The 12833-nt window shown below is 40.6% G+C and overlaps 1 protein-coding gene across 2 annotated transcripts in view; it reads right to left on the reverse strand.

The window, feature by feature from the left end:
- Positions 1-12833, reverse strand: part of AMPH (amphiphysin) — a gene marked incomplete in the record, with an annotated part of 178825 nt that overhangs the window by 8161 nt on the left and 157831 nt on the right. Inside the window, 2 exon segments of one of the 2 annotated variants that reach the window (XM_034761228.1) lie at positions 2033-2170; positions 6457-6513. In XM_034761228.1, coding sequence (XP_034617119.1) covers positions 2033-2170; positions 6457-6513 — 195 coding nt within the window. 2 annotated transcript variants of the gene reach the window in all.

Consider the following 12833-nt stretch of genomic DNA (forward strand, 5'->3'; position numbering starts at 1 on the left):
GAGGTTTTTACTCACGAAAGCTCATGCCCAAATAAATCTGTTAGTCTTTAAGGTGCCACCAGACTCCTTGCTGTTTTTGTAGATACAGACTAACACGGCTACCCCCTGATATTAGTCTCTAAGGTGCAACAAGGACTCCTCGTTTTTATTTCTAAAAAGTATGAAACAAAACTTTTATTTATTTGCTTTTCTGTTTATGAGAGAAAATATGGATGTATTTTCCTCTCGTGCACAGCTAATCTTCTCACTGACGAGAGCTATGCTAGTGCATCCAGGGGATAATATCCTCCCAGTTTGTGACTGCCGGTCTCCATTCCTCCCCATGTCAATTCTCTAACTTACTCCCCATGGATTATAACTGTCACCATAGCAGATGATAAAACACTCTGCACTTTATTCTGTTTTCACTTAGGTCCCTGTCCAACTTCCAGTGAAATTAATGGGAGTACTTCCACTAACTTCAAAGTGCTTTGGATCAGGCCATAACACTGCCGTAAATCAGAAGTAACTCCACTTACGTCAGTGAAGTAACACTAGTGTAAATTTTGTGGGAGATCAAAATCAGGCACACTATATTCACTTGCAATAGTTTAAACACCAATTCAAGTTTTCCCTGATTTACACCAGCATAAACGACAGAAGAGACCACGTGAAGCTCATTACAATCATGTTAATATAAGAGCCCTATTCAGATAGGATTTTAGGCAGCTGTCTGGGGTGTGCAACCCGCTAAAGACCACATTGGCTAGCTATTCACCTGGCCAACATATCAATTCAGCCTGGTGCTCAAGGGAAATACCTCTCCCCCAATTCTGTAGCATTGTTCATTAATGTGTGTGTGTGTGTGTGTGTGTGTGTGTGTGTGTGTGTGAGTGTGAGAGAGAGAGAGAGAGAGAGTTATGTAAATGAGTTTCCCAAATCTCAATCGGTACCTCTTCTCCCAACCCCCCATGGGGAAGCAGGTAGAACAGAGGATGACCAGGTCTATCAATTGTTTATTTTATATAGTCTGGGTTAAACATACCCCCGAACCCTACAGAAAGAGAGAGTTTGTATTGATGGGTCAGGGACTGTTCTGATTATTATTAATTATTTGTACTGTGGTAGGACCTAGGGACCTCAACTTCATTGTGTGAGGCATTGCATAAACACATAACAAAAAGCAATCCACAACCTGAAGAGCTTGAGACAACAGGAGCGTGATTGAAACAAACAGATGTGAAGAGCCTAAGGTAATTGTGACATGGAAGTCCTTGATCCCTAGAGTGCCAGAGTACCACTTGGGGTCTTTTCTTTGGTCTCCAGTTGCTGAAAAGCTGGAAGCCAGCCTGACCACACACTAGAATATCCTTGCAATTTATTTCTTCTAGAGTTGCATGGGTTCAAGGCCTAACTTTCACAGATGCCAGGAGGGCGTAGAGGGAGATTTTCAGAGGCACGAAAAGCAGTTTGGTACCCAACTCCCAATGGGAATAAGTGGGAGTTAGGCCTTTGCTACCCTGTGTGCCTCTGAAAATCTCCCCCATTGAGCACTCACCACTCCTATTGACTAATTACATGTGCTCAGCATCTCTGAACACCAGTGCACTTGATCTTATTTATCATTTGGGAAAAAAAGAACAGTTAGATAAAAAACACATCTGAAGAGTCTCAAAGCTCTGTTTAACAAGCCACTATTCTCCAGATTTATAGCTAATGGAATGAAATAGCTTCTGCTTATCTTTAGGATTAACTGAGCCTGTTATAAACCCCAGAACACATCTGAGAAGTATCTATCAATTGTAAAGTCATCAGAAATGATTTTTGGCACACTGGGCCAGATTCCCAGCTGGTATAAACTGGCATAGCTCCATTGAAGTCAGTGGTGCTACTTCATACCAGTGTCACTTAAAGCAGAATGGGGGCCAATATGGACAGATAAGTCATCGCTCTCCCGAGAAAGGGTTGTTGTGGTAACTCAGGCCAGGAGACATGAACAGTCCAATATTTTCTCTTGTGTAGTGCTTCAGAAAGCATCCCGACAACATCTTACCTGAGCCACCACTGCTTCCTTCTCTTCTATTTTAGGTTTGTCACCTTCATCAGCTGTTTCACCTGCAGCAGCACCTTCACTGGCTTCAGTTACAACAGCATTTTCAACTGCACCTGCATCTTCAGTTATAGCTACCATCTACAGCCAACAGAAAATGGAAACCGTTCAGCCACATCCATCATTCTGGACAACAGCTATTCACCAACTGTACCCAGGCCACTTTAAAGAGCTCCAGGCTTTGATTGATAGATAGCTAGATAGATATAAACTGGCATCAATTCGCTTATTTAGATCCATTAGACAATGCAGTGGGCTTTATTATGATCCCACACTGGTTTTATACCAAGATAATGCCACTAATTTCAATGGAGTGTTTCTGTATTTACATCTAAGTAAATACAAAGAGACTCATGCTGTTAGATGCTATTCTGTACCTTATGATTAAAGATGTGAAAAACCTGTTATGATGCTTCCTTGATATACTTAGTGGCATCGACAAAAGTTACTTCTTCAGGGAGGGTTTCCTAAGGCATTAACTAAAATAAAAATGGATTAAAGGCATACGGCTGCATATTGGGATGGCTCCTTACTGGGCACAGATATAAAACACACACTACAATACAAAAAAAAAAAAAAAAAAGTTTTAGAGCAGAGTTTGAGGGCTCATTTGCCTTAAAGCTGCATTGCTGGAGGATTTGCCTCTAGGAGAGGGGAGAATGGGTTTACACTGCGCTTTACACATGGGTTTGGCTGGAGAAGGGCCACTTTCAACAGGGCTGCGGCTCTATAGGAACCCAGCAGTGAAAACTCTCCATGGAACATAATGAATGGATGCCCGGCCACATCCCCTTCCCAGCTAGTGTCATCTGCTTTGGGGGCTCGGCAAATAGAAAACTCATATGCCACATCCAAGCAGCTTCATTATGGTATTTCTGTTTATCATGCCATAGTGAAATTGGGGGTAAAAATGATTCACTTTCCCCTCCACCACTGCATCTAACAAGTTGCATTTAGCAGAATTGGCTTTGGTGGCTAAGAGTCTGATAATCCTTGTTGCCTCAGATCAGATATCTGCTTCATGTATAAGGTTGATCACATCCAATCTGAGTTGGCTGCCATCATTGCTGGACATTACACCGGTCCTTGCCATCATTAACTCTTAATGAGACTGGTAAACAAATTTTTCCAATTTTCTTTACAGAAGATAAGAAAAGCTAAAATATATTGTGTGAATTTATAGAGAGACTTTAATTTTAATTGCATTTGACACAGAATCAAGTATACATGGCTTTAACGGGCAGCCAGATCAAATTATACCAGCAAACATCCTGGGACTTGTGAGTAAAGACATCAGGTCAGGCCTTCCTTGTACTACCAATTTCAGCAGTCTTGCTTCAATAAGAGATTTAAATAAACAATAGTTGTAAAAACCCAGAGAGAAGCTAATGGAGGAGAGATGGGGGAGGCAGTGCATATTAGATTGATTTTATACACTATGCTTCTACAAAATTCTACAGAAATTGATCCTGCTATCTGATGTGATCGGAATCAACACTTCTTTTCTCTTTATTGGATTTGTGCAGTCCATTTTCCATGAAGGAAGCGTGTTCTAATTTTACAAATATCAGTACACTGAAACAGTCAGACTCTGACAGCCCTTTGTCATAAGTCACCATATGTACAGCATGCATCAAAATGGAATGATAATTCATTCTTGTGACAGACTATAACAAGAAAAGAAAGAAAATCATAAATATGGGTTTTTGTCGATATTACCAGGGTAAGTGGCAAAAATGAAACCATTTCTCTCTATCATATCTCAAAAGCTTGGATTAGCCCCATAGCTAATAGCTACCTCCATTTAAGTCAATGGCAAAATTCCCATTTACTTCATTGGGACCATGATTTCACCCTAGATAGCAGTGGTGAATAATACAAGTATTTGTATATCTACATATGCAACCTGATTTCATATTGTAAACAAACCCTCCTGCATACAAAAGAAGTGTAAGTAAGAGGAGAAACACGGCCCAAGGTATTTACTGCTGGGGGAAGTCTATGAGTTAATAAGATCTAGTCCATAATGTTTGACTTGAATAGTGCATGCCAGTTTTCAATAACTTAAGATTGGCCTCAATGGCTGGATTTAAAAAGGGACTGGATAATTTTTATGATAATTAATTATAATTGTAGCTAAGCAAGCTAATATAATGCTATGGGGAACTAAAGCTCATGCTTTAGGAAATAAATCCATTGCCTGCAGAGGTCTGGATGGATTTCCCATGTACAGAACTGCACAACTGGCTAAACAAATAATGGTGAAAGTGCGTGGGTCTCTCTCTCAAGCATCACATACCACCTTCTGCTGAAGGCAGGATACAAGACTCGATGGATAGAGTTTCGCAGCGGTTATGCATTGAACAAATATTGCCAATTTAAATATGAGATTTGATGCATATGTGTGACGGGTGAATGTGCCATGCAAGAGAGGTTGAGTTTACATATACACTATATTAGAGAGCTTGATGAACAGTTACATTTTGAAGACATTAGTCAGCTTGCACTTTGTGGACAGTAAGGGATTTCTTGAATACAAGATACTGGAACATATCAAGAGTGACAAGCCAAATGCTCTAGAAGAAAGATGGTGTTGTATTTGTTATTATTTCAACCCTCAGTTTTAAAGAAGTAGGGCTTGATTGACCACTATATTACTCCAGTGTCATGCCTGTGTAACTCCAATGATTTCAATGCAGCTACGCTGGTGTAAAATTGGAATAATGCAGTGGTGAATCGGGCCTATAAGTTTCTGTTTAAATGGGAAAAAAATCAGCATTACACTTCAAGGCTTGATTCTCCATTCACGCCAATGTAAAGCAGTAGCAACTCTAGTGAAGTCAATGAACCAAATTCTACCCTCAGTTACCCTGGCATAAATTTGGAGTAACTTTACTGATGGTAGTAGATTTACTTCACATTTACACCAGCATAACAGAGCAGAATTTGGCCCATTGGAGTTACAATAATCTAAAACCAGAATGAGTAGCGAATTGGTCTATGATATTTTAGCAAATACTTACATACCAGAGTTCAGAAACTTATAAAAAGAAAGGTAGTTAGCATCTTGCAGGACTGGACCCAAATTGAGTAATTACCAGAGTTTACAGTTTCCTTATTTTTCAACCCTTTTTCCTATTTCTGAATTTAATTTCCAGTCACTAGTGTTGAAATCCTCATGTTACTCTCACCATAATTTAAAATGCATTGTCAAGGTTGCATTTTAGTAAACAAGGATCCAGAATAAATAGTATATGTTCTCTCACACATATGAGAACATAACCTAAAACAAACAGTCGATCAGAGGGTACCTGGTCTTAAAGAGAAATTCAATATTTCATTAAACTTTTTATTTAGTTGTTTTTAACCATATCTAATGAAATGCCCAATTTGTGCTTTAGAAAATAAAAGTGTAAGATAATTATATTCTAACTTCTGTTTCAGTTTAGGGCTTAGCATGCTAGAAAAATGGAATGATGAATGAAAGCAATTTTTTTTAAAAAGACACTATTAGGAGCCCAGACAAACAAATCCACAGGAAGTGTTAATGCCATTCAAACTCCATGGCAGCATATTTTCTGTTCATTCTGAATGTCAATAGAAACAACATTATATCACCTTCTACCACATAACCACATTCTTACCTGTCCTAAAATATTTATGATACAGTGAAACCCCGCTATAATGCGATGATTGGGGTCCAAAAAATTCGATCGCGATAAATGCGCGGTCACGGTATAGCAGGGTTATGAAAATTTTACCATTTAAAGCCGGTCAGTTTCAAGCCGGTCAATTTCTCTTGGGCAGAGAGCAGGGGAGATGTGCAAGGGCAGAGGAAGAGTGAGGAGCAGCTGGGGAGGAGAATGGCTCTTCCCACCAAAAGGAGAAGCAAGGGTAGAGAGGAAGAGGCAGTGGGGAAGGAACGTTCCTTTTTTTGTTTTTCTTCGGCGGCGGTCCAGCCGTTTTTTTTTTTTTGTGCTTCGGCGGTGCTCCGGCAGCTTTTTTGTTTGTTTGTTTTATGCTTCGGCGTTTTTTGTTTGTTTGTTTGTTTGTTTGTTTTGTGCTTCGGTGGTGCGCTGGCTGGTGCTTTTTTTAAATTTTTTTTTTTAAGCGCTTGGGGCGGCGGGAGCCACCTTATGATCGCGTTATAGCCGAATTCGCGTTATCAGGGGGCGCGTTATAGTGGGGTTTCCCAGTGGTATACCACTGCAACAGATAGGTTCTAAAAGAGGTCTCAGCTGAATTGACAGATGTTCTAGCTAGCACATATTCATAACACGGAAACAAAAAACCAACACACACAACTTTGTGACACTTTTCTTGAGATATTAAAGAACATATGCCCTCCTACGGCTGTTCATATTTACCTCACTCTCTTCCTCAGCAATCCCAGTTGTCTCCTTTTCACCTGCTGTGACAGTCTCCTGCTAAAAAGGAAATATGGTCAGCACATTAATTTAGAGTTTTTGGCAACAGAAAAGTATGCATTAATAAAATTTAATGGAAGCAGGGCATATTCTGGATGCAACAAAATGAATAGCTGAAGCTTAATGGCATAATATATGGAAGCTTATTCAGATATTGTCTGGCAAAACAAACCATTCTTATTACAACACAGTATCAGAGCAACAAGTCAGCGTGGTCTTAGAACTAAGAAAATTAATCCTTTCCTCCCTCTTCATCACCATTATCATGCTGGGAATTTGAAGAGCTCCATTATTATTTTTTTATGGTTATTCTCACGGTAATGTTAGCTTTGAAAATGTTTTGATAAGTACCTTCCCCAGAGTACTGCTGACCTTCTGGATTACAGCAATCTCAAACTTTTCCTATAGCTGGCTACAACTGTCTTCGTCCCCCCGTCCCTGTAACCCAACAACATTTAATTCGTATTTTCCTCTTGGGATTTCTCAAAAATGAGAGACTCTTTTTGATGCTCATTGGACAGTGATTCATTTAACTGAACTGTGCAGAAAGAGATGTTGTTGCACAGAACGTATTGTTTTTCCCAATTAACCAACAAGGGCTGGTCTACACTACAAAGTTAGGTTGGCTTAACTACATTGCTTAGGGCTGTGAAAAATTTCACGCCATGTGAAACATAGTTAAGCCTCTCAGAAGAATCTCTTCCATTGCTGTAGTAACTGTCCACACCACAGCGGCGCATCTGTAGCCATGCTGCTGTAGTGTTTCTAGTGTAGACATACCCACAACCTACTTTAAGGTCTGATTCAATGGGGCTCAAACACATGCCTAAAGTTAAAAGTTAAGAATGTGATCAAGTGCTTTGCTGAATAGGGCCTCAGATCTTTTCACAAGGTACTCAGATGTGTTAGGTTTTAACTGAGTTAAAAAAATGACTATGATGTAACTGGCTCCCCATACCTGGTATTTTCTTCAGTGTAGATAGGATTTAACACTAAGGCCCTCTAGACAGGAGGAGTAAAACTGTACTAACTGCAAGACCTGTTGGAAAACAGATGACAAGTACATTTCTTCCAGAACTTTTCTGGACAACCATTTCCTAGCTGTTTTCCAGTTCTATTGTAGCATGCACAGTTTTAACAGCAAGGTAGACACAGCTGTGGACAGGGATTATTTAAAGACAGGCTATATAATCTACCTTCTTTGCAAAATTTTAGCATGCTTTCTGAATGTGGGGGTAACCCAGTCTGCAACAGTATTGTGTATGAACACAAAGCATGTTACAGTCATGTTTGGCTACAGTATAGCCGAAAATAGTTTACACATAATAATGTAGACAGAGTCTCAATTAGCAACCTTCACAAGCCTGTAATTGTCACTCCAGAATTGCACAAACTTCATTGGAAATGGTTGTATTTTTTTCCTAACAAAAGGATGCTGTGTTATTTCTGAACTTCATATCAATCATGTTTTTAATCTAATCTTCTAGTATTGCCTGCAGTCACATCATAAGCCCTAAACATGTCCAGATGCCAGGGCAAGTCAATTGCTATCAGCTGTGTTACTATGGAAACCTCTCACAGCTTTATCCTGTTAAAATTACAGTGTTATATAACCTTTTTATTATTATTATTATTAATTCTCCTTTGAAGCTACCAAAGCTGACTTGTTGAATTTTTGTATCTATTTACACTGCAAACTTAAGTGAGAATTTAGATGCATGAATATATGAACAAAGACTGATCATAAAATGATAATTTCTTATAAGAAGTAAACACACACACACGCACCAAATGCAATTTTCTGCTGAGTCGACTTATAAAAATGGTCTCTCTCAAACTGGCAGTTTTGCTGATTAGTACCCTGGCTTTTTGTATGCTTACTGGGAAACTTCTAAATGTATGCCATAACATACATTTCTAGGTCAACTTACCTTCAGAGGTGCCAACCCTAAACACCACTGTGCACTTATCTAGAGATGTGAGTATGTCAAACCTGACCCATTTCTTTATAAAAAACAAAACAAAACAAAAAAACGTACTGCACTATTATATAGTCATAATCCCAAACAGCACAGTTCACAATAATTATTGCATTAGTGTAGAATACTCTAGCATTTTTATAACAAAGTGTTCACAGAGCTTGCCTTATTTCACAACTCTTACTATTCAGCTGAAAGTTTGTGGCCTAGTGGGAGGAAGGAGGTGTTTAAGAGAGAATGTGTTGGTGAGAACCCATTGTGATGGGTTAGATCACAGAACCCCCCTTGGGAGCTGCCACCTGATGTGCCAAGACTACTTCTACCCCTGCCTTCCCTGCCAGCTCGGGGCCCCAGCACCCTGTCTTGCTGAGCCAGACTCTCCCGTCTGCTCCAACAAAGACCCAGGATCTGAATTACTTGCCCCAAAGCTGCAGGTTTACCTGAAAGCGGCTAACAGAAGTGTTCTTGTCTTTAACACTCAGATGCCCAACTCCCAATGGGGTCTAAACCCAAATAAATCCGTTTTACTCTGTATAAAGCTTATGCAGGGTAAACTCATAAATTGTTCGCCCTCTTTAACACTGATAGAGAGATATGCATGGCTGTTTGCTCCCCCAGGTATTAATACATACTCTGGGTCAATTTATAAGTAAAAAGTGATTTTATTAAATACAGAAAGTAGTATTTAAGTGGTTCCAAGTAGTAACAGACAGAACAAAGTAAGTCACTAAGCAAAATAAAATAAAATGTGCAAATCTATGTCTAATCAAACTGAATACAGATAATCTCACCCTCAGAGATACTTCAGTAAGTTTTTTCCTCAGACCTTCCAGGCCTGGGCACAATTCTTTCCCCGGTACAGCTCTTGTTGCAACTCAGGTGGTAACTAGGGGATTCTTCATGATGGCTCCTCCTCCTTTGTTCTGTTCCACCCATTTATATAATCTTTTGCACAACGCGGGAATCCTTTGTCCCTCTCTGGGTTCCCACCCCCTCCTTCTCAATGGAAAGACACCAGGTTAAAGATGGATTCCAGTTCAGGTGACATGATCACATGTCACTGCAAGACTTCATTACCCACTTGCCAGCACACACGTATACAGGAAGACTTACAGGTAAAACACAGCCATCTGCAGACAATTGTCCTGGTTAATGGGAGTCAAGATTCCAAACCACCATTAATGGCCCACACTTTGCATAATTACAATAGACCCTCAAAGTTATATTTCATATTTCTAGTTTCAGATACAAGAGTGGTACATTTATACAAATAGGATGATCACACTCAGTAGATTATAAGCTTTGTAATGATACCTTACAAGAGACCTTTTGCATGAAGCATATTCCAGTTACATTATATTCGCTCATTAGCACATTTTTATAAAATCATATAGACTGTAATGCCACACCCATAAAAGCCCATTTGCTAGGCACAGTACCTTAGCAAGAAAACATTTAAAAATAATGGACCAGTTCCTCAGAGGGTGTAAATCATCTTAGCACCACAGAGCTATTCCAATTTACACCGGAAGAGGATCGGTCCTAACATTGTTGCAGCTGTTTTCTTGTCCCACAATCATATCAGGCCCTGAAGTTCAAGAATGAGTTTGGTGACTTGTACAGGGTCCTGTGGAAGGGCTTGATCCAATGAACATCCTTTTACTTGCAATGTTATGTTCAAAAGCATGGCGAGGTGTTAAAGTCTACTCCCAACACAACTTCTAGAATATATAGAGATGGGACCAAGATATTGGTTTTCATTCCTGTGGAGTGTCTTGTCCAGAGTCTCATGATAGCAAATGTCATTTTCCAAGATGCTTTAATATAAATCTATGGATATTTTATCTTTTGACCATTTATTTCAGCTAATATTTTCCTTGATAGCGTGTTAATATCCTTGATCATTGTCATTCCTACCCGAGTTTCTGAGCTTCTAAGTTTGGCTCCCTCACTTCTATATATACCAACATGTGATGGAATCCATTGAAAAAAAATCAATTTATTGCCTTGCTCTCTGATCCTCTGAGCCTCCTTATGAACTGTATTGTTGATAGCATTCTGATTTCTTGAAAAGGAACTGAGGATTGCTTCTTGCAAGTCAACAATCATGAGAAAAATCCACCTCTATTTCTGCTTTTTTTTCCCCTTTTTGAATGCCCTGAGAATAACTTTCATTTCAGCCATATAATTGAAAATTGATGTATCCCGACCTAATGCTCTTCCTTGTACTCTCTCCATTGAGGCTACCAGATGTAAACACACAACTGCCATTCTTGAAGTATTTGTCTGACGAACCACTGGTGTACACATAAATCTGTTTGCCTTGTGACTGACACTGCTGGAGGGTCTTTTCTTCCATTTTTCTTAGTGAAACCAAGTCCAGGTGTTCCTTCGAGCAAGGTTTCAAAAGAAAGAGATATTTACCAAAGTAAATAGGTTCACATGGAGGAATTAATGGGCATACAAGATTCTTTATGCACCTTACCTTCCTATCATCATGAAATGCTGCTGTTTCTTTAGTAGCCTTTACGCCTCTTTTGAAACAAGACAATCCTTTCAGCCTTGATTTGGTTTTTCAGTTCCTCAACAATGACATTCAGTTAGAGAATGAAGACAATTTCCATACCAAATTAGCAGTTCTTTGCTATGATTCTCAAGAGGTTGAACATCAGACTCACAAATTGCTGTTGGAGTAGATCTTACAGATCCAGTTATCAGGTGAACTGCAGACGACTGGACAATGTCAGTCTTGGCAAGGCTTCTGGGAGCAAATGTGTGACTAGAGAGATGAGGCATATTCAAGTATTGGGAGATTGTTGTTTTCAGAGACCTAATACAAGAACCCCAATTGGTACTGGAGTTACATCAGAGATGTTTCGGTCTCTTCTTTGCTTTGACTGCCACATTTGTGGTCCAAACTTAGTTCTGTGGCCAAGGTCATTCCAAAATATACAAGGTTCTTCTCCAACAGCAATACCTTCTCCATCCAATAGTATGGTAAATGGACTTTTTTTGGCTGGACTCAGCTGGAATTTATGTTTCTCTGCCTGCCTGTAGAGGAGCGGACTCAAGCCTGCGGTGCCTCCTGCTGGTCTGTTCTGGGAATTAGCTCTTCCAGCGTCCTGGAGCGCCCCCTGCAGGCCGGTGATCCACCTGTCTTCTGGCCCGTGTCCCTCCCGGACCCCAGTGCCCTTGTATCTGGGGTGTTGCCCTCTGGCAGTACACCCCTCAGTTCCCCAGGGAACGCCCACCTACTATCCCTACCTCGCCTCATAATAAGGCCACTGCCAGTCACCAACTAGCCCCCCTCCCTGGGGCAGACTGCAGTATAGGCCATTCATCACAGGCAAGGTTGGGTTTGGACCTGCTGCCTTGGCCTACCCATGGGCTGCCCCCTGCAATCCCCAGTACCCCTTGGCCTCCTACTAGGCCGCAGCCTGGGGCTATCCAGGCTGGAGCTCCCCAGCTTCTCAGCCTTTCCCCAGCCCTGCTCCACTCAGGTACTCTGTCTCTAGCTCGCTGCAGCCAGGCCCTTCTCTCTCTGAAGGCAGAGAGAGACTTCTGAGCTCCTGGCTCCCAGCCTTTTTATACAGGCCAGATGTGGCCTAATTGGGGCATGGCCCAGCTGTGGCTACTTCCCCAATCAGCCCAGCTTTTATAGCTGCAGCCTTCTGCTAGGGCTATTTTAAGCTTTTCCAGGCAGGAGCGGCGGACCACCCTGCTACACTGCCTAATTACAATTACCAAGTTGTCATTCAATTAATTCTCCAATATAGCTATTTCATACATGTATGCATATGATTTCAAGCTGCCTGGCAGTTCAGAGAAGCTCAGCAGGAAAAGAAGAAGAGAACTTAAAACTGAGGCATGAGGAATTCCCATACTGACTGGTCTTGTTGTCACAAAAGGTACCATTTAGTCTTAGTGTTGTTTTCCTGTACTATAGCAAATCTCTTATCCAGAGGCACATTTAGCCACAAATTCCCATCTCTCTAAATTTCACTAAGAGCTTATCATGCCAGACTCTATCAAATGCTGCACTGAGATTAAAAAAAAGAGACTCTTATTGATGACTGTGGTGGTTTTAGTTAGAATCCATCAATAACAGGCTCACAGAAGGCCACCATGAGGTCCAAAGTTGAGTGAAAGGCCTGTATGCCATTTGGGTACATTCTAGCTTCCCTTCTTTTAGAAGCCATCATAGGAACCTTGATTGTACCGTTCTTTCCATTATCTTATAGAAGTGACTAGTGAAAGATACAAACTGCTAGCTTCCTGGAGAAGAGGGATCCCTGCCATTCTTAAGAAGGGGAACAACAATTGCTGACTTCCACTGTT

The sequence above is a fragment of the Trachemys scripta genome, chromosome 2, assembly GCF_013100865.1.
Source record: "Trachemys scripta elegans isolate TJP31775 chromosome 2, CAS_Tse_1.0, whole genome shotgun sequence".
NCBI classification, from domain to species: Eukaryota; Metazoa; Chordata; order Testudines; family Emydidae; genus Trachemys; species Trachemys scripta.